General features: G+C 34.7%; 2 protein-coding genes, 1 long non-coding RNA gene and 1 pseudogene across 5 annotated transcripts; 2 read left to right on the top strand and 2 right to left on the bottom strand.

The window, feature by feature from the left end:
* Positions 1 to 3,299: 3,299 nt before the first annotated feature.
* LOC143895044 (uncharacterized) lies at positions 3,300 to 8,862 on the bottom strand (annotated as a pseudogene). Its single transcript, XR_013256221.1, has 3 exons — positions 8,203 to 8,862; positions 7,406 to 7,488; positions 3,300 to 6,987 (listed from the first exon to the last, which is right to left on the bottom strand). The product of XR_013256221.1 is annotated as an uncharacterized LOC143895044 (transcript).
* A 5,300-nt stretch (positions 8,863 to 14,162) lies between these two features.
* LOC143895097 (uncharacterized) lies at positions 14,163 to 15,571 on the top strand. Of its 2 annotated transcripts, XM_077401931.1 has the most exons (6): positions 14,163 to 14,421; positions 14,490 to 14,518; positions 14,605 to 14,664; positions 14,818 to 15,035; positions 15,123 to 15,288; positions 15,432 to 15,571. In XM_077401931.1, the coding sequence occupies exons 1-5, from the start codon at positions 14,417 to 14,419 to the stop codon at positions 15,225 to 15,227; spliced, it is 417 nt and encodes a 138-aa protein (XP_077258057.1). In that variant the 5' UTR covers positions 14,163 to 14,416; the 3' UTR covers positions 15,228 to 15,288; positions 15,432 to 15,571. The 2 variants fall into 2 exon arrangements, with proteins under 2 accessions (XP_077258057.1, XP_077258055.1); XM_077401929.1 differs by having other exon boundaries at positions 14,163 to 14,518.
* A 1,662-nt stretch (positions 15,572 to 17,233) lies between these two features.
* On the top strand, positions 17,234 to 27,619 carry LOC143895101 (uncharacterized). Its single transcript, XM_077401937.1, has 2 exons — positions 17,234 to 17,537; positions 26,213 to 27,619. Exons 1-2 carry the CDS (start codon positions 17,366 to 17,368, stop codon positions 26,344 to 26,346), a joined length of 306 nt encoding a protein of 101 aa, XP_077258063.1. The 5' UTR covers positions 17,234 to 17,365; the 3' UTR covers positions 26,347 to 27,619.
* LOC143895103 (uncharacterized) lies at positions 23,373 to 24,674 on the bottom strand. The gene is made up of 3 exons (XR_013256227.1): positions 24,451 to 24,674; positions 23,882 to 23,969; positions 23,373 to 23,669 (listed from the first exon to the last, which is right to left on the bottom strand). It is a non-coding gene; the product is annotated as an uncharacterized LOC143895103 (long non-coding RNA).
* Positions 27,620 to 27,670: the final 51 nt, after the last annotated feature.

Raw genomic sequence — 27,670 nt, 5'->3', positions numbered from 1 at the left:
CCAAGTTTCAACTTGCACACTTAATAACTCTAAGGAAGCAATGTCCAAGTTTCAACTTGCACACTTAATAACTCTAAGGAAGCAATGTCCAAGTTTCAACTTGCACACTTAATAACTCTAAGGAAGCAATGTCCAAGTTTCAACTTGCACACTTAATAACTATGAGGAAGCAATGTGCAAGTTTCAACTTGCACACTTAATAACTATGAGGAAGCAATGTGCAAGTTTCTACTTGCACACTTTATTTTGTAAAGTGGATGAAACATATCCTTCTAACTTCACTTTTCAAAAATTATTATTATTTGCAACGTAAAATATATAGGTAAAAACAATACTTTTATTTATGCTCATTCGCTATTTGTAACTATCTTTCTGTCTATTCCAACTAACCCATTCCTTAGTCGCTAAATGTCGAAATATAGGGAGAAATTCGCGGTTAATTTTTTTTTTGGCGTATTTCAAACTCGTTGAATTGTGAGTGCCGCAACGCTCATCAAAGCTGGCTGTGATATGAGCATCATTACATCAGCATATTGCAACCATTTTGTGAGCAACGCGAGCACGCTTTCCTCCTTGCAGTCGAGGATACGATCTCCAGAACGTCTCTCATGTTACATCCTTTCGCGTTTCCGCACGGTGTAAACGGAGAGGGCGATGCGTAAAACGGCAATCGAAATCGTCAAAAATGGCTGTGATATGAAATTCAGAGGAGCAACACGCCAAAATATATTTGGCAATAGAAAAACCTTCAATTCGATTGGCGATCGGCGATTCCGATTTTCGCGACGGATCAGATATCTCGTTACGTCGACTCTCCACAAATCCGATCTGCAACAATTCCTCACGAGCGGCTCGCTTACACCGTATGCCGCGCCGTCGCGAGCAAAACTCATTTTATACGCGTTCGTTATCTCAACGTTGTCTTTCCCTGGAAAAAACGACGACCGCTTGCCGCGTCGTTCGAGAAAAACAAAAGGAGGATGTGACGTCGACAGCGACCTTGAACGCGAGTTCGGACGCGCGATAAAAAAAATATTATTCGCGAAACGTACGGTTCGGGGTGAACGAAGAGAGCGGTATCGTCTCTCTCGGTCTCTCTCTCTCGATACGTCGGAAAACCGCGTCCGGCCCGTCGGGACGAAGAAGCGCGCGATCGACGCCCCCCCTCGCGGGAAGACACGACGACCGCTCGCAGCGTCGCTCGAGATGAGAAAAACAAAAGGAGGATGTGACGTCGACAGCGACCTTGAACGCGAGTTCGGACGCGCGATAAAAAAAAATATTATTCGCGAAACGTACGGTTCGGGGTGAACGAAGAGAGCGGTATCGTCTCTCTCGGTCTCTCTCGATACGTCGGAAAACCGCGTCCGGCCCGTCGGAGCGAAGAAGCGCGCGATCGACGCTCCCCCTCGCGGGAGGACGACTCGCGATTTTCACCGTAAAAATGGGGAAAAAAGATGTAGGGAAAAAGTAAGTAGCCAATCGCTAACGAGGTACATCGGAAAATCACCACCGTTGGCAGCCCTGCCACACCTAACTTTACGTAAAGTGTTCCCCCCGCGTCGCGCTCCCCCTCTCGCCCAGTTTTCTCTTCCCCCCGCATAGCCCCCCCCCGGTGACCCTTTACACCGTCCCTCGACCTTCTCGCCCACCGCTTACGGCGCTCCCTCCGCGGCAGCAAAGCCCCCCCCCCCCGAACCCGCTAACCGCAACCCAAGGGCCTGAGGCCAGAAGCATATATTCTCTGTCTACTTATGAGCCCATGCATATCAAGGCTACAATTAAAACCTTCTGCGATGGCATTGCTCTCCATTCTTGTGGAGCTTGCGTCGCGATCAAAATTTTTATAACATTTGTGCTTTTTAAAAGAATGGATAGAACTGTATCAGATATGATAGAAAATTTGACAATTTTATATCATGACCGATACAGTTGTATACGGTTATATCCGAAGCCCTCGCGGGGCTTGATAACATTTCTATCATAACCAATAAAATTGTATCCGTTTCACTTTTTATATGAATGGTATGATTCAACATTAACAAGTTTGTATTCTGTTCAATATAATTTTAATTATACGTTCTATCTGTTTGAATAAAGAATTAATAGAATTTTATCTAAACTATAATCAATATACTTTAATAGCGGATATTACGAAAACATTCAAATCTTATCCAATATTTTATTTATGATAATCGATTTCTAATCTGAATGGGACATATTAATAAGATTAAACTTTGTATAAGGATATATATTAATTCCACAATTGTTTAAATATATCACAATGAATTTGAGAAGTAGAACTGAAAGTGTATAAGTTTTTAACTGCCCAGCAAACGCAAAAGGATTAAAAGGTATTAAAATTTTTTAATACCTTTGAATCCCTTTTTTGGCGGAATTAGATGAAATTAGATGGGATTCGAAATGAGATGGTCCAATCCCATGGAATCCAAAAAGAAATTTTAAATTCCATCCACTCCTATGGAATCCGTAAAGGTTATGGAATTGCATGGCATTAGATAGTTTACGAAACGTCTCGCGCTTCCGTTGGGCGACCAAGCGCCGTTGTTCGTCGGTAAGCTTTGTGTATGCCTAAGGGCATTACACGCACTACTGCCGACGGGCAATTAGCCCGAAAATGAGATTTGTAAGATCTGTCAGGCACCGTAGGGGGTCCCTTTACATAGCGGTCGAGACGAAACTTTGAACTCGAGAAGATGCCCCGGCGATGCGACGCCTAGCGGCGTCGACGCGAATTGCCGGTAATGCAGATACCGCGCGGGCGTGTACTATTATTGGCGCGTACCGCCACAGAGTTCAACACGGACACTTTTTAATCCCTATCCTGGCATTCAATGGTATTCATTTTATTGTCAGAATAGACGAAATTCAATGGAATTCAATACGGAAATTTTTAATTCCTAGTTTGGCGTTCAATGGTATTCATTTCGTTAACGGAATCAATGGTATTCAATGGAGTTCATCAAGAAACTTTCCAATCCCTAACCTGGCATTCAGTGGTACTCATTTCGTTAACGGAATCAATGGTATTCAATGGAATTCATCACGAAACTTTCCAATCCCTAACCTGGCATTCAGTGGTATAATATTTTTGTGTTGGAATTGGATGGGATTCAAAAAAGACAAATTCTTTCCAAAATAAGGAATTCCATGATATTGAACTATTTCAATCCCTTTTTTGGACAGAATGGAATTCGGAAAGTCCTTAATTGAATTCCTGGCAATCCTGTTTTAATTCTTTTCAATCTTTTTTCGTTTGCTGGGTGAGTATCAATAAGATACATTTATATGCCCAAGAATCAGAGACGATACGAAAAACATATTCCACCATCATCATGTTCTGTCTGAAAAACCTGACGGAATAATTGTTCGCGAAGCGAGATCTAATGCAATTGAATCAGCTTTTCCTTACTGATGTATAAATTATAGTTCATCGCGATTCTGTGATTCGATTCCTATTATGATGAATCCGGAACTCAGGATTCAGATAATTTCGGGCCTGGAAATCAGGGCAATCACATTCTATCAGATAAACCTGATCGAATCAATGCAATTGAATTAGGTTTTCCTTATTGATGTATGAATCATAGTTCATCACGATTCTGTGATTCGATTCCTATTATGATGAATCCGGAACTCGGAATTTAGATAATTTCGGGCCTGGAAATCAGGGCAATCACATTCTATCAGATAAACCTGATCGAATCAATGCAATTGAATTAGGTTTTCCTTATTGATGTATGAATCATAGTTCATCACGATTCTGTGATTCGATTCCTATTATGATGAATCCGGAACTCAGGATTCAGATAATTTCGGTCCTGGAAATCAGGGCAATCAACTTTTATCAGATAAACCTGATCGAATCAATGCAATTGAATTAGGTTTTCCTTATTGATGTATGAATCATAGTTCATCACGATTCTGTGATTCGATTCGTATCATGATGAATCCGGAACTCAGAATTCAGATAATTTCGCGAGCCTGATCATCATCATCAGAAAGTATTCATAAATTTATTTAGTTCACATGCATGGTTCCGTAAATATTACTTCTATATACTTTGATGCATTATTGTTGAAGCTGATTTCTTGTAAGAATACGTAATTAATTTGTAATTTAATTAAATTTTATGTTAGCATTTACTATAACATCTATGTACTCTTATCCAAGCAAACAAGTCATGATAACATCAAAGTGTCATTAAAATGACTCATTATTAATCGAAAAGTTCTCTTAATAATCATTTTGGAGTCATTTTGACAACATTTTGATATCATTATATCTTTTTGTTCTGTTTGGATATCTTCGATCAGGATGTAATTTGCATTCATGTGTTGACAAGCTGTGAAAAGACGACTGGGTACATTAAATAAATTTATTTATTATAGAATTAATGTCAATTTCAATAATAGTATATTTATTAAAACGCAATAAAATTACATATTAAACAAATGAACAAGAAATTGTTGCGTTTGAACAATTTTTTCAGAGTAGATTTTATAATTTATTGTGTTTCCCATGTGTTTAGAAGGGCGCACACGTATTTACTTATCTTTGACTTTATTAACACCATCTTGTTTTTATATCTTCAAACTGAATGATAATGGGTACTTGTACTTCTTCAACAATTTCTTGAAATTGCGTGTATTGTTTACTATTGCTGATTCTGATTGGAGTAACAATAAGCGTGTAACCTCTAATGAATATTGAGCCTTTGCTGTCGCGATAGAAACCAACAATTTGTAAAACAGTATCATTTTTCAGTAAAATGATAGTATCGTTTGTTTTTTTAGGGCGAGTATATGTTACACTATGATAAACGGATCCGCGGAAAATACATCGATTATATACTTTGACAGTAATGTCATCGCGTAATATTGAACAATCTCTCGGATCCGTGCAAAATTCACCTTCACCTATGAATACAACATCATTGAGGTTGCTGTTAACATACTTAGTTAATCTCCGATGAGAAAATAAATTTTGGGAAAACTGTAGAGCACCTTTTGAGTGAAAAGTATTGCCTTTACAAGTACTTTGAAACATGCTCAAACGCAACAATTTCTTGCTCATTTGTTGGTATACACCTTTCGGTCCATTCAATTGTTGCTTGCATATATATATTCCATTTTCGAATTGAAACGTAGAGTTACCCCATAAAGGTCCACATATTATAACAGATTGTACAACGTGTGTGATAACATGTACGTTAAAAGTCATTGCGGTTTCTCCATAGAAGATTTTGGTTTCGCCTACAAAACGCATGAGATCTATTTCGCATTCTTTCAAATCCAATACAGATATCTCGGATTGAAGAAGGCGATATATACTTTGAGAAAAAAGCATAAACGAATCAACTTTTAAGCAGGGATAGCAATAAAAGAGCAGCCATGCTCGCCATTCCGTCGCTTTCCATTTTGCTGCTCGACTAATGAACGGGGCAGTCTATGAATTTCGTGAGGAGGTTGCATAGCGAGTAATCGTCTATTTATTTCTATTCGTTTTGTTCTAGACAAATAGAATTGATGTTTCGGATTACTTATCCACATATTCCACATTTGCTGGGTCACTCCCAATATAAAAGTGTGCATGTATTCTAAAGGAAAGTTCCAAATGCAATCAAATGATGGTATTTTTGAGAGAACTGTAAGTCCTTTTACGCCTCTGACAATTTTGTGTAATTTGGTGGCGTTTATTGCATCTTTCAGATATTCGTCATGCGTCCTCAACGAAGGATTCTCGTCATCATCGCTTGTTAGCATTGGATACCTCATTGTGTCAATATGTTTTCCGAACGCATAGCACCAACTACAACCATAATGCCCATTAAACTGTAACCTACTTGCTACCAAAGCTCGTGCTGGCGAATCGACAGGTGCGTTCAACGGTCTTACAATTATCATTTTTGTTTTTCCACTCGCTGTTGTTAATTGTAATTCACGATTCATTAGTCGAAGTATCATTTTGACGAAAGTATTCAAGTACAGATTCATAAATTGCGGTGATGGTTCTTTCGATCCTATCCACAGAGAACATACAATTGTGTTTTTAAAACGCAAGGATGGTGAAAGTTCGTTGACTGTAATTTGAATAGGCCAGAAACTTTGTTTCGAACTTCGGAAAAGAGGTGCACCGTCCGTATTAAAGTTAAAAGTAATCAGTGACGCATTTGACCGATTTTCTCTGTACAAATTTTTATACGTTTCGCTGTCGTACACATTACATATATATTGTTTCATTTCGATTGTGTATTTTATTTTCAATCATTTCCAAATTATTAACTAAATCGTCAAACACATCTTCTCGCTGTAGAAGCAACTTTATTTGATATTCTATATCAAGATTTATAAAATAATTAGGACTTTCTGTTGTTAAAGCATATAGTTTTTTACATTTATCGCAAATTATCTGTTGCGTCGAAAAATTGGTTGACTTTATCGATTCTAGCAAGGTGACATTACATTCCGAACAGTAGAACGTGTATGATATTTTTTGCAAAAGCGGATTATACAGCTTTGTAACTCGATAAGAACTGACGTCCCAGTCCTTGAATTGAGGTCCTGCCAGTGTTTTAATTAACTCGAGAATTGCAAGTTGGGCTTCGCATGAAAAGCGATGCCTTAATGACAAACCGTCGGTCATCTTTATGACATCGGATACTGTTATTCCAGCTGCAGAAAATATAAGCAGATTATCATGAAAGTTTCTTCTTTTGTCGATATCTTCATCAGAGTCATCTAAACTATCGTTAGAATCGTCACTCGTGTCATTTGCCATTCCATAATAAGTAGGATTTGATTCTTCATGGAGATGAACGCTGCTGTCAATCGAAGAAGGCCGGGGCAATGATAGATTCTCCGGTTGATCACTATCATTTGTGGACGCATCATTCATATTCATATGCTTATCACCAAAACTGCGCTTCATAACATTTTTATGAGCAAAGCGAAGAGCAGTTGTACCCTGTCAAAAAAAAACGTACGAATATATAAAAGAAGTTAAAAGTACATTTACAATTCCCAGCAAACACAGTCTAATGTTATATAACATATGTAAATATATATATTTTATATTTTTATTATATGGCAGTTATATATATTCTGTATTTGCTGAGTTAATACTCTTTATAACTGTATAATATATTTGTTGAAAGGTTTACATTTTATTGAGAGCTATGACCACAATTGCGTTATGTGTACACTTTTTTCATGTGATATACAAAATAATTTGTGGTACAAAAAATTTCTCAACACAAAAAAATTTCTATTTATTGTCATCAATTCAGAAAAATTTTTTCATTAATATTTGGACAATTTATTTGTTTTTTATTCAAATAAATGATAATAAAATATTCAGTTTAAGTGATTTCTCTTAGACTTACATCTGACATAACATCAAGGCAAACCAGTTTTGAAACTGGAAGATCAAATTCTGAATGATTTTCCAGCGGACTATTGGAAGTACCTAGAAAAAACGTACATTATTTTAACTCTTAAATTATGTATTTAATTGTTTAATGTTGTAGGAAAATATCATATGGTTGACATATTATGATATATATTATGTGAAAATAGAAGGGCCCGTATAATTTGAGCAGACCATGTCACAAATGCCCTGTATATGTACATATGGAATACGGGCTTTCAAATTTAATTTAATATAATATTACACAAATTTTGTTAATGCAAAAGAAAAACTTTGGTTTTGTCAATTAAATTGACATATAATTCCTACGTATGAGGCATTTACGGCAGGAGAGGCACAGACTTTCTATTCAAACTTCAATTGTATATTCTTCCAGGTTTCGGAATGAAATATGCAAAGGTGTAATTTCAATGTGTCTTTATACTTATTTCATGTGTCGATTTCTTCGAGAGTCCTGTTAATTTATATCCGGTCACTCTATCTTCATTCACATAATTTTTCAAAGTTCAAGGTTTCAAGATGGAATTAAAGTACAAAATAATAAAATATGTTTATAGAAATAAAATTTCTGCATATATAGAGTAGATTCTCTACATCTATTTTGTTGTTAAATTACAATCTGTACTAACATGATATGTCTCACTCAAATCGTGTTAAATATTTCCATAAATCTGCGGTAAGCGAGAGGAATACGTATCCGTAGCAATAAGCCCAAAAATATACATTTCATGAAATTTATTAAAAATATCTTACTTGATGGACAATCGCCGTTTTGCTGTAATTTAGCAGCATCAATGCAATCACGATTTCTTCCTGATTTAAACCTTAAGGAGAACAAAAATAAGTCACGAAAACGTCAAAATGATGTCATTTTGACTTTAAATGGTCCATTTTTCATCAAGGCTCCTTGCAGTGACGTCAAAATGACATCATTGTCACGCCATCGATATATATGTATCGATATATTGAAGGTATCGAATAACATCGAGATCGAGAGTCACTCGAGGAGCTTCAGAGTAAGATCGTGAGAATTTCAGAAGAGAAGGATCTAGAAGAGAACGGATTACCCGCGTTTTCGCTGCCAGTTTTGTGTTGTGAACGTTCGACGTGGTTTGCCTAGAAGTATAAGGAAATGTCGACTCTGTTAAGAGGACTAGGCAAGGTTAAAATTTTGAAAAAATCGATTTTCGGTTTTTTGCATATTCCGATACTGTGATTCTTTAGAAATATCTTCCCGTTTGTTTTGTTGAAAAATTCGCAAAATTGAGGTCAGGAGAGCGTAAAACGTAATGTGGCGCGCGGCCGGCCGAACGCAGATATTCGCGCGGTCGGTCCCGACCGAACGGTCTGAGCATTAGTCTAATTTCTAACGTTCTCTATGCAATATATAGAATTAAGTTTTAATTTGTAACGACACATTAAAGACGACCTAATAATAAAGTCGAAACGTTTCTGTTTCTAATAATTGTATATATTGCGGTTGACACAAAGAATAATAAACACGCACATCTATCTCGGCTTACATGCTCTATTCTGTTTATTATTTTGTTTTTAATTTTTACCTCGTTTAAAGTTTATACATAATCGACTCCCAGAAAGGTTGTGCTAATGTATTGAAAGTTTGTCGTATTACAATCGCTTTATTACAAAAATGTCTTCGTCAGAGAGAGGAAAAAAGAAATCGGCGCCGTATGTCCGTCCAGGGCGACCGCGTAAAAAACGCTTCCAAGGCAATCAGATAGTGAATAAAAATTACGAGAAATTGGACGATAATCAGGGGGCCATTCACTGCGTCGAAGAAAAAATTTTTGAACCACGTGAGTACGACCGTTCTAACATAAATATTGTACCGAAACTTTGAATGCGATTTTCTCGAAACTACATTTTTTGATGATTTTACCACGATATCTCGAGAACCGATAGAGATATCAACTTGAAATTTATACAGGAATTGTAAAACACTATGACGCATGAATTATACCTAAAATCAGATTGAAAAAAAATATTGCTACAATTTTATAATAACAAATAACTCGAATTTTTACAAATTTTTTGTTCTTTGGACGCCATTTTGTTAATTTTATTTTTATTTTTAATTTTTTAGATATAATCGATAGAGAGAAGCCTAAGGAGAAGAAATATTCTTAGAATTTGCCAAAATCTTTATCCGTTCGACTGGAATCGTGGTAAAACCGTGAATTCGACAGTTTTCCTTATTACATTGAGACGCCGATATTATTGATCTGGGAACGACTTTCCATGGATTTTTTTATTTTATAATGTTATTATTAAGACCCTACAGGATAAAAAAGTTTTATATTAATTCGCGGCCTTATTATAAACGATTAAACACGAGCCAATTTTTGCATTTTCAACCTTGCCTAGTCCCCTTAAAGAAGGTATGTATAATTGCTAACTATATAATAATTAGACCCTCGATTCTTAAAGTTCTGTTGGATAGTTATAATGAGGTTATATTAGAGGGTTGTGTAGTGCGAGCTTTTAGTATTTTTTAAGATTTTTCTTATTGTATTCGTTTTAGATTTTACGGATTTTTATGTATTTACAACACTTAGATGTAGAATACAGCTGTTTACTTTGGCGTAATGTGCTGGCCCATCTAACCTCACTCTTTAATTTATAAAGTTATAGGGAGGACAACATGATCTGCACTGCACAGTTTGACATTAGAAAAGTCCTGTAGAGAACAAGAAAATGAAGCTAAAGAGTGGAAAGGAATTTTCTATCCTACCTAGATGATTCGAATCGTTTCCCTTTCGTACATGTGTTGTGTTATCATTTTGCACTATTTTGCAATAACGGTAATTATTTAAAATAACGGACCACTTTTTGATGACCTTGACCTTGACATATATTGTCAAGGTCATGACCCTGAACACCAATCAAAAGGCTTTAGCCGTCAACCGTTGTTCGTGAAAAAGTTATTAGCCAAAAAAGTTTGAAGAATATAGCCATGCAGTTATTTTGAGTATTGAAAGGCATAAATAACTAATATGTATATGAAAATAGTACATATGTATAATGAACGAAGGAAGTCATTTAAAGCAGCGATTCGTTAGTATATATTGAACAGTCTTTGTTAAAGCAGATAATAGTTGGTATAGAAAAGTATATATACAATTTTATCTGTTAGAAAGCATAAATATAAATATAAAGTATTCTCTGCTTTAACCATAATTGTGTGATAATAATTGCACAATTAAAGATAGTTTACAATTACAATAATACAATTATGGATAAAGCAGAGAATACTTTATATTTATGCTTTCTAACACATAAAATTGTATATATACTTTTCTATGCCAACTATTCTCTGTTTTAACAAAGATTGTTCAATATACTAACGATTCGCTGCTTTAAATGACTCCTTCGTTCATACATGTACTATTTTCATTTACATAGTTATTGATGCCTTTCAATACTTAAAAAGTAACTGCTATATTCTTCAAACTTTTTTTGTTAATAACTTTTTAACGAACAACGGCCGACGGCTAAAATCTTTTGATTGTTATTCAAGGTCATGAGCTTGACAATATATGTCAAGGTCAAGGTCATCAAAGGGTGGTTTGTTATTCTAAATAATTATCGAAATAACTTTGCTGGCTATACTATTTTATCTCATTCAGGTATTGGCCTTTTTATTCGTATGTTTCCTCCACATTCTACGATCAGTTGAAATTCTTCTGCATTCCCCATCAAGTTCTTTTCCTTTCCCCGGACCAGATATTAGGAAATATCGAAGCGATATAAGACAACCTACGCGGGTTTCGCTTACCTTCATTTTTCCCTGAGTGGCCGTTGATTGGCCTTTTTAGTCCAATTTATTGTAAAGTAAAGTATGAAACGCAAATTGCATGCTGCATCTGTAAAAGCAGTCAGGAAGCGTCTTCATACCGAAGAAGTGAGACAGACTTTGGCACAAGTTGATGATGCATTAGAAGTTTTTGAGCTAGGGGACCATAATCAACATTTAGACAGGAATGATTTATCAGTTTATTCAGAGGTAGAGGAGGGTCGAAACAGCCTTTCCAGTGATGATAATGAATTAGATGATCACAATGATTGCAATGCTAATTTTGAACAAGAATCGGAGGCTGAAGCCGCTGATGTTGATTCAGATAAAAAGTTTGCAATCAATATCCAGGGCCAAAATAACATTCCGTCAGCAGAGGATCCTGATAAATACCTGTTAAGGTTTTTGAAGGAATGGGCAATAAGGGGTGTTGCACATAGGAAAGTTGATATGGAGCTTCTTGCAGGACTAAGACTCCTCCATGGCTCTTTACCAAAGACTCATAAGACTTTACTGCAAACCCCACGCAGAGTTGAATTGCAACGTAATGGAGAAGGTTTAATGTGGTACAAAAGTATCATTACTAATTTAATTCAAAGGGTCACAGATGAGTACTTGCTTGAACACAAAGAAATTTATTATTGATGTGAACATTGATGGTTTGGCATTATTTAGCAGCACTGATGATAATTTTTGGCCTATATTGGGTTGCCTTATAGGAGAAACTGTACCATTTATCATAGGTGTGTGGCATGGTCTTGGAAAACCAGACAGTATTAATGCTTTTTTAGCGGACTTTATTCAAGAAGTTGATGAATTAGCAATGAATGGTTATAACTTTTATGGCAGCCGCTTTCCCTTTAAAATTAGAAATTACATACTCGATGCTGTAGCACGACAATATGTAAAATGTATTTCAAACCACAATAGTACTTATGCATGTGAAAAATGCACAGTAAGAGGTGCGCGTTTTAGAAATCGTGAAATCTTTCTGGATCTCAATGCATCATTGTGCACAGATGAATCCTTTAGGAGAAAGAATCAGCCTGACCACCATGATGGAGATTCGCCCCTAGAAGCCATGAGAAGTGACAACAATATATGGAATGGTTTCACAGTTTCGTTTAGATCCAATGCATCTATTATTTGAAGGAGCTTTTAAAAGATGGGTTCAATATCTCTGTGGATCTCAAGCTATCACATATGGTAAAATTTCAAGGCTAGCATGTTTCAATGTATGTTCTGATATGATTGACATTGCTCCTTGGATTCCCATGGAATTCAGTCGTAGACCGAGATCTTTGTATTATCAGGCCAAATTCAAAGCAACTGAGTGGAGGCGTCTTCTTTTGTATGATGGAGTGCGCATTTTTCGATACAAGATTCATGAAATTACTTACAAGAACTTTCTATTAATTCATTCTGCATCTTTTATTCTGTCATCCCCTGAATTTGTCAAAAGCAATCATTGGATTGTTATTGCTGACAATATATATCGTGAGTTTATCAGGCATTCCATAGATGTTTTTGATGAATCATTTGTGGTATACAATGTACATTGTCTGAGTCACATGTCTGATGAATGCCGGGAGAATGGGACGATTTTGGATTTTAGTGCCTTTAAGTACGAGTCTTTTATGGCTGTGATTAAACATAACTTGCGTTCAACTTATAAGCCTCTTCAGCAGTTAGCTAACAGAGACATTGAGACAGAGGGGCAACTTATTACAGAGTCAAGGAGGCCAAATCCTAATAGAGTTACATTAAAGAAGCAGTTGTTTAGGAATATTGTTCCAGAAATTCCTGGAGACCGTTATGCACAAATAAATTTGAAGGGTGTAACTTTTAAAACTGATGAAGCTAATTGCTGTTTCTCATCAAAAGACGGAAACATATTCATTTTAACCAAAGTTGTAGTTTTACCGGATGGTGATGTATTATTATCAGGTCATAGGTTTCTTTGTAAAGCAGATTACTATGATTACTTACTTCCTTCTTTATCCATTGGAATTTTTAAAGTATCACATGTGGATCCTGTAAAAAGCACATGTAGGTTGCAGGATTTTTTTCAAAAATGTGTTATTATCCCTGATGAAGACAGTTTTCTTTGCATTCCTCTCCTTCACAGTGGTCCTCAGTAAATTTTTTGGTTAGATCTTGTTTTTAATTTGTACCCTTGCTTTTGTTTGTCTTTCTTTATGTTAACTTAAAATTTATTTTTTACAGTATTCTGTGGTAGAGTTTGTGTCTGACCTTGGGAATGATGAAGAGGAATACCTTGTGGAAGTTGTACCAACCAAGTGGATTAGCGAGGATAGAGAATTTTGTTATTATCCGCCACATTCCATGAGGGGGAAATGTACGAAGTTGGTGATGAGTCTAGCCGACTATGACTCGTCCGAGTGGAAACTCCTCCGCATTATATACCATCACAGTTATTGTAGGTGTTTATATCTGTTTTTTTTATAATGCAAGTTTGTCTTCTTAATTTAATCTATTTTGTGGTCCCTGCATATAGCTACTTTCAATGTTGCCCTAAAAGCTAGAAACAAGGCCGTGAAGGAGGACACAATTGTTGCAACAGATGTTGATACAGACTACACCAAACCACGCAACAGAAAGCCGCCTAAACGTCTAATTCCATCAGGTTCGGATTCAGATGAAGAACCGAGAAAAAATAAGAAACCTGTGGAAAGTCATATTATTCCGGAACCCAGCTCAACTCTGCCCTCAAACCTCAAAAAGTTACTTGATAGTGCTAAAACAAAAAATTTAGTTAAGTCTAAGCAAAAATCTTCTGCCATTTCGAAGTTTTTTTCTACATCATCAAAGAAAGATACAACTCCTGTCCGTCAATTATTACAAGAAGAGTCTGCACAGGCTGGTTTGTACTTTTAATTATTATACTGGAACTTAACTGCAGTATTTAGCAATAGTCCCTTATGCCTTTCCTTGTAATTTATTTTCCAAAAACTACTAATGATGAAAACTTACCTGAGATGTTAGATGAAGATAATTGTTCCCTTTCCAAATTGAAATCGTCAGTCTCTAAGAATGATGGGTCTTCTTTGAGATCTAAAAAGTTTTCTAACAATTTTGAGCTACCTGAAGTTGCGAAAGAGACTAGCATTTGTGAGCAATCTCAAGATTCTCATGGTGTAAGCACACTGAAGTCTGACCACAATAATGAGTTCAGAATGAATAAAAAAAGAGATTTTCTAGACAGATCACCACCATCAACAAGCTCGTCAAACGGTATTTTTATTGATTGCCGTATTTTTGTGGTAATAAATGACTGCTCAGTTAATTCCGAATTAAACATTTGGTTTTGTTGTTCATAGATTCACGGCCAACAACAGGCAGTAGCTGCATATCAATAACATGCTCTGGATCAACTGGCAGTAAGTCTTATATTCTCTATTTTCTTATATTCTTGAAGTAATGAAAATTGTTTTCATTGATAATTGGCCGTTTTTATAATGACTTTTTATATTATGAGCTAATTACATCGATCAGTCCAAAGCTGTCATTTGATTCATGTGGTTTTTTGATAGGTAAGCCTCAAGATCAAGTAATGCTACATTATATGCAAGAATTGTCAGCCAAGATAGATCGGCAGAATATTGGGATTGCCCAAATTTTGAACGAGTTGTTCCCCAATGAAGATGGTTTTGATCGGCCTGAAGGGTTCCTTTCCTTGCCATTGGAAACTGAGGAATCTTTTGCAAGCTTTGATGGTCATTTAGATGATAAAATATTGTATGGTCATATGGTGAGTTTTCTACCACAGTTATATATAATAATGCAGTTACTAACATGTGTTTATTAAGTACTTTGATTGACTTTCTTTGTGTTGTAGCTCAAGTATCTGTTATGGAAGGGAAAGGGAGAGACAACCTCTCTTTTCACTTACTCTATTTTGTCGACCCTACTTAGGAATAACTTGGCACGACTCATTAGTTGAAAAGGTTCTGGAGGAATCAAACTCAGTTTTGAAAAGTCCAAAGTAAAAAATCTAGTAGAAGGTGAGTATCATCTTGTTTTTAAACAATTATCTTCACATTTATTAACTTTGTTTTTTTCATGTAAGCATATTATACACATATAATATATATATTATGTATATACACATACATTAAACTACTCCTGCTTTGTTTCTCTCTAATAGGTGTTTGCTTAAAGAAGTTTCCTAAGGTACAGATTTCCGTATTTGAAGACCATATGAAACGATGGTTCAACACTTCCATGCAACGGTCAGACTAGATCAACTAGCTTGGAGGACTACAGTTGTATTTCGACTTCAACGTTTGTGAGCTTTATAAAAGCTTTTGTATATTGAAAACTTGCGTGATTCTCATGAATTCTATTATTTGTCTTTTATTTTTTGGTTTGAGTTGTTTTGCATAGTTTAATATTTATGTGCCTTTCAGGCTATTATTTTTGTTTTGTCTTCGATTTAAAAAAAAATTCATAATCTACTGCCATAATTTTGTGAAGTTTATAATGTTTGTTGGCGTTTTTAAGAAAACAATGTTCTTCAAGTTAAAAGAGATCTTCTATGTTATTTCTTGGTTAAAGTAACAAGACTTTTCTATAATGGTCAGATGTTTGAAATGCAAAATATTTATAAGTTAAATTGGCTGTGCTTATGTTTGAGATTAAATCTTTAACTCTCTCTAAAGTCTTGCTTGTTGACAAATGCTATTTGAAGTACTATATTTTGAGGACTTTTATCAATTTTTTTTCTGCATTTTTATATGTTTTTGAGAAGACTGATGTCCGTCCTCAGAGTTTATATAAAATATTAATATAGTGTTTATATAGTTCATAATGTAGCATATAATATAGTTTCTGATTTAGTTATTATTGATATACTTAGTTTATATAATATATATTTGTTCTTGTGGCTAAACAATGTGTACTACAAAGGCACTGCAATAAAAAAGTAATTATAATTTATTTCTGTATTGTTCCTTCATCTGTGAATTTGCGAAACTGCTTTTCCTAATTAATACTGAATACAAATCAGCGGTGCACTAGTCACAATGACATCAAAATGACATAAAAATGACGTCAAATTATACTCATTTTTTTTCCCGGTGTGACGTCATTTTGACTTCCGCCGTTTTGACGTCTTTTTGACATCATTATTGTGCGTCCGAGGATCTACCGACGAGCTTCTGTAGTCGGGATCCAAAAAACTTAGGTAATGCTTGCGTTTATTTGTACCATGATCCATTTTGCGTTGAACTGCTAAAAGATTATTATATCTATCAGTAAATAAAATGGAATTGAAAAAACAAAAACGGACAGTTGGAATTAAATAGAATGGAGTATAAATTCAATTGTCATGCCGTGTATAATCATTTTTATTATTTAAATTCCAATTTTGTCCGTTGTTTTTGTATTTTCAATACTATTTTGTTTATTGGGATAACAAAAATATAACCTTTATGTTGTACTAACCTTAAATGCACGGATTCAGATTATAGTTGCATAATAAATGACATTGCGAAAATTATAGACGACGGCTATATAATATAAAAATAAATGACTTATTTTTTCGCAACTAGCAATATTATATATGCTGGGTCTGCTGTATTTTCACTGGATTTCACACACCGTGTTTTGGAGCGAAACTTTCGCTTTCGCTTGACAGGGAATGTTATAGCGTTTTTTCTTGGCTGCACTATTGCCCACTAGTGCAACATTAGTGCAACGCTATTGGGTAGTGCAGGGCAGTGCAGGGCGATAGTGCAGCCAAGAAAAAACGCTATTAACCAACAATCGACATTCGGCACATGTTTACGCGCGAAATTCAACATGCATACCGTCATGTGCATATACCCGTCAGCCATATTGGATTCTATAAAATGAGCCGAATGTGATTGGCTGTCTGCTTCCCTCGCATTTTCGTTACTACTATCTATGGAAATGACCGTATTCTTCCCGCGCGTGCTATCATGAAGAATAGTCAAGATCATCCACAAACCGAAAGCAGCGGCTGAAAGTGGCCAAAAAAGCTTAACGATCGGGAAGGTGAGGTAATACAAAGTCGAAAAAAACGATCAGCAACGGGATTCAATACCACGTATAAGAAAAATGTACGCATTCGTGCAATTTGAGGGTTCGTCTGGAGAGTGCGAACAAGATATAGTGCCAGTGACAAATATTTCCGGCGGAAATTTTGACGTTAATAGTTTCTCTAAGACGACAAAATACAAGATTGCATGGAATGGAAAATCGTACAAGGGTTTGGTGTTGTGTGTTGGTGGTAAGTTATTATTTTACACACGTATTTTCTTTCTTACTGTAAAGTGTATATATATATATATATATATATATATATATATATATCCCACACAGCACATAATATTGCAGAAATATTGCAGCAATATTATTTTTCCATTGCAATATTACAATGAAATATATCAGTAATATTAAAATGTCCGCGAAAATGAATATCAGTAATATTACTATAATCTTTGCGTGATATTTGTATAATATTGCTAGGAATTAAACCACTTTAATAATTTTTATTAAATTTTATTGAATTATTTGTAATAGTATTGTTACATCAAGAGACATGGTAGTGTCTCGCGCCAAGTACACGCGGAGCGAGACCGACCGTGACTCTTTTACGCGACGCGACGGGTTGCGAGTACCCGAGATGTAGAGATCTCGATAACGAGTAAACGAATCAAGTTCTAAGTAGGCTTGATCGATAGCTTGGGGTCCAATTAGGGGGGGGTTTCTCTCATAATATTCCGCTACGTGCCCTACGAGCGGAGATATTGCGACGCAAAGTCCAAATGCGAAAATTTATTTTTAAGATACTCCTCCTCCTCCTAACGCCGACGTCTCAATATTATTATGATTATCAGAGAAACGTCCCTTTCACTTTTTCGACGCTGGCGGCGCAGGTATCGCCAGTTTCGATATCGCGCGCGTATTTCGAAATTAGGTCGATAGACTTATCGGTCAGGAGGAAGATTTCTATTTAGGTAAATTAGATATATATATAATAAATATTGAGTCAACGGAAAAGAAGGTTCTCTACGCTTGGGAGAAAGTGTCGCTAGGGAATTTTTAAGTCGATTCTTATGAATCAAGCTTGAATTTGATGTCTATGTATCCCAGGTTGCCGATGACGAGGTCCAGATAGTGCGCTTTATAGTTTTCGGTGTCCAGGTGTAATAATACGTTGAATTCGATGTCTACGTGTCCCAGGTTGCCGATGACGAGGTCCACATAGTGCGCTCCGTAGTTTTCGGTGTCTACGTGTATTAATATCTTGAATTCGATGTCCACGTGTCCCAGGTTGCCGATGACGGGATCCAGATAATGCGCTTCATAGTTTTCGGTGTCCAGGTGTAATCGTACGTTGAATGCGATGTCTAGGTGCCCCAGGTTGCCGATGACAAGGTCCACATAGTGCGCTCCGTAGTTTTCGGTGTCTACGTGTATTAATACCTTGAATTCGATGTTCACGTGTCCCAGGTTGCCGATGACGGAATCCAAATAGTGCGCTTCATAGTTTTCGGTGTCCAGGTGTAATCGTACGTTGAATTCGTTGTCTAGGTGTCCCAGGTTGCCGATGACGAGGTCCACAGAGTGCGCTCCGTAGTTTTCGGTGTCTACGTGTATTAATACCTTGAATTCGATGTCCACGTGTCCCAGGTTGCCGATGACGAGGTCCACATAGTGCGCTTCGTAGTTTTCGGTGTCCAGGTGTAATAATACGTTGAATGCGATGTCTACGTGTCCCAGGTTGCCGATGACGAGGTCCACACAGTGCGCTCCGTAGTTTTCGGTGTCTACGTGTATTAATACCTTGAATTCGATGTTCACGTATCCCAGGTTGCCGATGACGAGATCCAGATAATGCGCTTCATAGTTTTCGGTGTCCAGGTGTAATCGTACGTTGAATTCGATGTCTAGGTGTCCCAGGTTGCCGATGACAAGGTCCACATAGTGCGCTCCGTAGTTTACGGTGTCCACGTGTATTAATGCCTTGAATTTGATGTCCACGTGTCCCAAGTTGCCGATGACAAGGTCCAGATATCGCGCTCCGTAGTTTTCGGTATCTAGGTGTAATAATACCTCGAATTCGATGTTCACGTGTCCCAGGTTGCCGATGACGAAATCCAGATAGTGCGCTTCATAGTTTTCGGTGTCCAGGTGTAATTGTACGTTGAATTCGATGTCTAGGTGTCCCAGGTTGCCGATGACAAGGTCCACATTGTGCGCTCCGTAGTTTTCGGTGTTTACGTGTATTAATATTTTGAATTCGATGTCCACGTATCCCAGGTTGCCGATGATGGGATCCAGATAGTGCGCTTCATAGTTTCCGGTGTCCAGGTGTAATCGTACGTTGAATTTGATGTCTAGGTGTCCCAGGTTGCCGATGACGAGGTCCATATAGTGCGCTTCGTAGTTTTCGGTGTCCAGGTGTAATAATATGTTGAATTCAATGTTTAGGTGTCCCAGGTTGCCGATGACGAGGTCCACATATTGCGCTTCGTAGTTTTCGGTGTCTACGTGTATCAATACCTTGAAATTGATGTCTAGGTGTCCCAGGTTGCTGATGACGAGGTCCACATAGTGCGCTTCATAGTTTTTGGTGTCTAGGTGTATTAATAACTTTAAATCTGAATGGGTGCGTTCAGCCGATACTCCGCTAGCCTAGCAATCGTGAGCAGTCGCTCGTTTTTGCTCGTTTCCTCTCTTTTTAATCCAGTAGGTCAAAAGAGAGGAAACGAGCGAAAACGAGCAACTGTTCACAATTGCTAGGCTAGCGAAGTATCGGCTGAACGCACCCAATGTAGGACACGTAGATATCAAATTCGAGGTATTAATACATATAGACACCGAAAACTACGAAGCGCACTATGTGGACCTTGTCATCGGCAACTTGGAACGCGTGGCCATCGAATTCAAGGTATTAATACACCTCGACACCGAAAACTATAGAGCGCGCTATGTGGACCTTGTCATCGGCAACCTGGAACACCTAAACATTGAATTCAAGCTTGATTCATAACAATCGACTTAAATTTCCCTAGCGGCAGAATTAAAATTATGTCATGACATAATAAAAATCGCTGAATTAAAATTATGTCTAGGCATAATAAAAATTGGACAAAAATTATGTCTAGACATAATAAAAATTGGATGAATTAAAATTATGTCTGACGTAAAAATAATTACCAAAAATATTGATTCCTGAAAATATCGGTACATATACAGTTGCGAACAACATTCAGTAAGACACGCAAATAAAAATAAATAAAGAATTTTACAGTTAACGACTTATTAACATTAATCATGTTTTATTGCAATTATGTTTTATGTTGAAATTGAAAAATATATACAAGGTGTACAACTAAAAAGGTTACAGATTATTATTAAAAAAAACTAAGCAAAATATTAAATTGTTGTTTTCTTTAAAAATAATAGTCCGTAACACTTTTAGCTTCATACCTTGTATTATATACGGTTTATAAGATTATAAGATATATTGTTTATAAGATTAAGATGCGTAACACTACAAAAAGACGTGATATCCGTACAAAATGACCTTTTTAAAAAAAAGGTAAAAAAGAGCGCCAAGTACACGCATAATAGTGTATATGTATTATGTTGTTACCCTGTTATGTTGTTACCTCGAAAAAAACAAAGTGGTAGTATTATACCTCCAAATAGCTTTATCCTGTACATACTGTTTATATACAATGCGTAATATACTACAAAAAGGCGTGATATTCGCACAAAATTACCTTTTTTAAAAAAAGGTAAAAAAAAGGCGCCAAGTACACGTATAGTAGTGTATATGTTGTTACCTAAAAAAAAAAGAAAATGGTAGTATTATACCTCGAAAAAAACCTAAGTAACAAGTGGTAGATCTTTATATCTCGAAAAATCTCGAAAAAATTTAAGCAGTAGTATTTTTATTTCCGAAAAATTATAACCCAAGTGATACACGTCACAAAATTATGTTACCTTATCAAAAAGAAGAGTCGCGTTTCAAGTGATCTATTACAATTACAAAAAAGAAATGATATCTCTTCAAATTAGAGCGCCAATTACAGAGAGAACATGTATATTGCCTCAAAAAATAATTGTTGCACTACTTTGAAAAATCTTTACATTGTGTCAATTAGAAAAGAATGTATAATAACAATTTTATAAGATTAAAAAATTTTATTTAAATTTAACAAGGGAATACAAGATATTTAAATACAAAGTTATTTACATGTGTATTTTTTAATGGCCACAAAGAATTACAGAGGTAACAGTACAAAATAAAAATATTTTATTAAAATACATAAATTTTTCTTGTAAAAAAACTTGGCGCTGCTAGACCTCGAAATTTTAAATAAATAAGGACAACAATAAATAAAAATAATTCAGAAAAGAATGCGATGGAAGTAATAATAAATGATTATCAGCGTGGATGTGGGAGTGAGTGATATGGGTGTGCGTGACGACGCGGACGGCGGATAATGCGGCTTATAATTAAGTATAGAATAAGTTTATTTATTTAAAATTTCGAGGTCTAGCAGCGCCAAGTTTTTTTACAAGAAAAATTTATGTATTTTAATTTTTAATAAAATATTTTTATTTTGTACTGTTACCTCTGTAATTCTTTGTGGCCATTAAAAAATACACATGTAAATAACTTTGTATTTAAATATCTTGTATTCCCTTGTTAAATTTAAATAAAATTTTTTAATCTTATAAAATTGTTATTATACATTCTTTTCTAATTGACACAATGTAAAGATTTTTCAAAGTAGTGCAACAATTATTTTTTGAGGCAATATACATGTTCTCTCTGTAATTGGCGCTCTAATTTGAAGAGATATCATTTCTTTTTTGTAATTGTAATAGATCACTTGAAACGCGACTCTTCTTTTTGATAAGGTAACATAATTTTGTGACGTGTATCACTTGGGTTATAATTTTTCGGAAATATAATATACAAGACTTTTTGACTTGATATGGTCTCAAGAATCAGCTATTGCAATAATACCCTAATTCCTTTAAATATTTGTGTATACATTTTCTTGAAGCTTTCATGTGTACACAATTATTTAAAGAAATTAGAATACTATTGCAACAGTATATTCTTGAAACCAAATCAAGTAAAAAAGTCCTGTACCACTTTTCACTCCGACGAACATTTATTGACAAACATCTATTGTAAGGTGGTCCTTTCGTGAGAACAAGTATTAGATAAGTACCTAAATTTGATATATGTTAAATATACAGTAATAAGGGACATGTGTACAAAAAATCAAGTAACGTTACCGACACTTTACAAGAAGTAAGTTATTCTAAATGTGCGTTCGCGGAGCGTGCCATTGTCATTCTATCCTTGTTTACATCTAATGAACGAGAAAGATAGAATGATGCAAATCGCCACGGCCGAGGTTTTCAACGAATAATACATGTCTTAAAATATTCCCTGAAGTTTTCGGATTTCGTACATACCTTGAAAATAAGGGCTTGCCGAATGTTTTGCTCTGATGTATGAGGTTAAATAAGTAGTGGATCCAATCGCATATTGCTTTACTCGTACTGTCATGCCTGACCTAACCTAAATCGAGTCCAACCGCACTACTATTGTGATATATTTTTAATTAGTAAATAATTAAATACAATTAAATCGTGCGTGTAAAATCATGTTATATTATTATAATTATTGGGATGTTGTGTAATGTTTGTCACTATGTTTGTTTTCAATTACTTCATGATGGACTGTTACTTGACTAGCTGGGTCCGCGTAAGGACCACCTTGTAAGCTAAATATTGAAAAAAATACCAAGTTTTTCTTGAATATCTCAAAAATTATAAGGCAAATAAAAAAATGTTTCAGATAAAAGTTGTTTATATTAATTAGTAGAAAAAGATGATACCATAAAAAGGGGGTTTCTATTTAAATAATTTGACTTGGATCCTATTAGGCTTAACACAGGTCCCGGGTTCAAATCTAATAAAATTGTCTATTGGTCCTCCTTGAACTCTCCAACTTTTATCTGAAACATTTTTCCAATAAATTAATACTTTCTGAGATAATTATAGCGGAAATTATTGGCACACGAAATAAAAATCACCCTGTTTATTTCATACATAATTACATATTAAAACATAAGAGTACGGGGTTAAGTATGACGTGTTCCGATATTCACTGTCTATACTAAAAATCTATGGTTAATGTTATACATACACCTTAGATTTTCAGTACTGGATATTAAAATATTGGAACGCAGTTTATACCAAGTTTAAATTTTTCTTACTTATGTATCTAATAAATGAAGCTGTCGCTCAGAAGAGTTTGATAGAAATCAAACTGCTTGGTGCTGCTTTGCGTGAACTTCCACTGATGAAAAGCAACGTAACACTGCAACATAATACAAAAACAGTAATTATTATTTACATCTAATTATATATTTTAAACATAAAAGTAGGTTAAGTATGAATCTGTATTGTCATATTCAGTATCTATATATTGAAAATCTGTAGTTGATGTTACACGTATACTTTGGATTTTCAGTATTGACGATTAAAATTGGAAAGTATGGTTTATATCAAATTTAACTTTTTCTTACTTACATATTTAATAAATAAATCTTTTGCTTTTTTTATCAAACTGCTTGGTGCTGCTCTGGACTGCATGAACATCCACTGATGGAAAGCAATACTGTAACATATATAGCATAAAAACAATAATTATTATAAAATCATGTAAATGGTTAAATAATTATGGTTAAATCATTTAATTAATAATTAAACTGCTTTTTAGGAGATTTGGGATCGGCATATTTCTGTCACGTATCTCCAAATAAGGGCTCCAGTTGGATTAAACTGTTAAAAATTTTGAGGTTAAGTTAGCTTCAAGATTTAAGNATGAATCCTTTAATAAATAATTTCATTAGAGACTCGTTCAATAATAAGGTTATAAAGGCAAATATATATATTTTAACATGATCATTGAAATGGTTTTTATGATATTAACTTGGTTTTTGCAGACCATTATGCCACGTAATCCTTATTTTTGGATTTAAAGACAAATCGCCAAATATATATGTACAATGTACATATTAGTAATAATTATACAAAAATACTTTTAAAAATATATTTGTGTGTGTGTGAACAATATTTATTAAATAAAGAAAAATTACCTAAAATTAACACGATTGTTTCTGTGCGGTGTCGTACACGTGATTGCGTGATCCCACGGAGCCATGCAAGAGACAGCGAGAGAAGATCGGGAATGGTGGGGGTCGGTGCTGCGACCAAGCGCATAGCAACACACACTATATTTCTTCCCTCCACTTACGCACTCAGAAACGTTCTGTTTATCCGTGTGACAAACTCGTAATTTGAAAAGTTTAATATTAATTATATAAAAAATATAAATTTTAAATTTTATCCATTTATTTTATTATCAATTTACTTACTGGCTCTTAATTAAAAATTAATTGTATATATAATTACCTTTTATTATTACAAAACAAATAACAAGTTTATAAAATTAAATACCACCAATTATAAAATTTATCTTAATCACTTTTATTCCCCAAAAGTACAAGTCAGTCTCTTTTGATTTCATCACATTTTTTGATTTAGATTTTTCTTTCTTTCAGTCCAAAATATGGTATATATTATCTGTGCAATACGTATGATTGTGTGATACCTTAATAACGTCTTAATGACGTCAATAAGATGTCATTAAAATGTCATTTGACATTATTTTGCTACTTAAAGTATTATATTTCAATAATATATTGCAGCAATATTACTGTAATATTTTAATATTATTTAAAAACGTGTAAAACATCAGTAATATTTCTGAAATATTTCATCGTAATACGTAATATTTCCACTATATTGCAATATTACTGCAATATTTCTGCAATATTATGTGCTGTGTGGGATATATGTATATATATATATATATATATATATATATATATATACAATATATATATATATATATATATATGTAGGTCCAGAGGTATGTTCCGGGACTGTTATATATACAATATATATATATATATATATATATATATATATATATACACATATACGTATATCCCACACAGCACATAATATTGCAGAAATATTATGTCATATATATATATATATATATGTCGCAGCCTTATTGCAAAATCAGCCTTTTTACAAAAAGGCTAGCCTTTTTGCGAAAGACCGTCCTTTTGCGAAAGCATTAATCGTTTCTTTGATAAGACTGACGTATTTTAGACTTTTTGCAAAGTGCTTTATAGCCGGCCTAGCACCAGCCCATGTGTGCCAAAAAGCCTAAAGTGCGTTCAGTCTTATTGAGAAACGATTAGTGCTTTGCAAAAGGGCGGCTTTTCGCAAAGAGAGGTTAATAGTCTTTTTGCAAAAAGGCTGCGACATATATATATTATATATATATATATATATATATATATATATTCAGTCAGCAGGATTTGTTATATTCATTTCTCTTTCAATCGACATTTTGTATCTTTTATCTTTTTATGTGGAAAAAATATATATATACATATAAATTATGAAAAAATCGTCACGATACTCTCCCTATAGATGTTTTTTCCATAATAGTGCATTTAATTAATAATAATAAGTATTCTTACAGATGTGTAGCTTCAAAGTAGCCAGTCATAAAAGTATATATACACAATATTTTAATTCTTATAAAAAAAAAGTATTTCTTATTGTTGTACTGACTGCAGAATTGCACATTATTGAGGGTGCATTCCATTATTCTAGGATCATTTAATTCATCTTTCTTGAACCGCATATGGTTCTGACAGAAAATTAATGACAGGAAATGACGTTTTCAGTACTCGCAACGAATAATGGAAAACACCTTTTCTATACTGCTTTTTATCAATCCACAATATTAACACAAAGAAATAATAATTTTTTATTCAGAAACTGAGAATCAGATAGAAACAATCGTGGAAAAGTCGAGGCTCAGACGAAAGCCGATGCATTTATGTAACACTGCATCAGATGATTCTGACGAAAAATGTGACCCAAAGAAAGGGTCAAAGAATAAGGTATAGATAGTTCAATTTGTCAGTTTTTTTTTAAAGAAAACTTTAAAAAAGTTGATTTTGTACAATTAACCCAAAGAAATCAGTTTTAATGAAGTATCGTGAATAAACGAAACTTCAATTTTAAAAACTGATTGAGATCGATATAAAGGTAATAAGAAATTTCCGATAGAATCCCAAGTATTTTGCAACGTGAGTTTCTGATAAAATACCGTAAATAAATGATTCACTAATTATATTAAAAACGATAGAAACTGATATATAGCTGATAAGATATTTACAATAGGATTCCAAGTATTTTGTAACGTGAGTTTCTGATAGAATACCGTAAATAAACGATTCACTAACCATATTAAAAACGATAAAAACTGATGTATAACTGATAAGACATTTACGATAGGATCCCAAGTATTTTGTAACGTGAGTTTCTGATAGAGTACCGTAAATAAACGATTCACTAACCGTATTAAAAACGATAAGAAATTTTTTTATCGTTTTCTATCGGAGATGGTTACCAGGGTAGTATATGTAATGTCTTCATCGACATGTTCGGCAGCGACATCTCTTTCAAAATCGCGTAACTATTCTTACATGCCATATTGCTCCTCCACCTCTTTTCTAGGCTAGAATTTCTGGATTTGCATTCCTTATCACTAATCTTTTTTGTAGGCTTTTATTCTTTAGTTTCAATTGCACGATATTGTTCTTATATGTTGTCCCTACGTCATGCCGGTCTAATTTTGTGGATACTTATTGTGGAATTTTTATACAAAGCAAATATTGTCGTTACATATATCAAAAATTAACAAAAATATTAATTTTTTCTCGTTTTCGGTATAAATTCGACCACCATGACGTAGATTTTGATGCGTACTTTAATTCTAGACAAGAAATTTGCATTTCTATAAAACCAATTAAAAGATTAGTGCTAAGAAAAAAATCCGGTATTACAGACGGCTTTAGGATATCCCCTTAAGGTTTCTCTCTGGAGACGCCATAAACGCCGCCTGTCTAGAGTCTAGGGACTCTACGTCTGTCGATCGGAATGGAGAATTCAATTTCGAATTGAATTATCTTCATTGAAGAAATAAGTGCATTTTTGAAGAAATGAAGGTAAATGTTTAGTATAACGCTCTCCTCTCCGATTTTCTTAAAACTGTGTAAAATTGTTTATTTCTGTGTGTAAAAAACATTCTGAGAAGGAAAATCGTCGCTCAGGTCTCGTTTTTTTTAAATTTAATTTCTAAGTTTTGATGTCGGTAAGGTAGGAAAATGATAATTTACGTTTGGGCATACACACGTGTGTGTGTGCCTTGCTTTATAGAAGTTCTGA

This window comes from Temnothorax americanus, unplaced genomic scaffold (assembly GCF_048541705.1).
Source record: "Temnothorax americanus isolate GAGA-0224 unplaced genomic scaffold, ASM4854170v1 Scaffold15, whole genome shotgun sequence".
NCBI lineage: Eukaryota > Metazoa > Arthropoda > Insecta > Hymenoptera > Formicidae > Temnothorax > Temnothorax americanus.
Note: the sequence above shows the minus strand (reverse complement) of the source record. Positions and strands in the feature narration are given on the sequence as shown.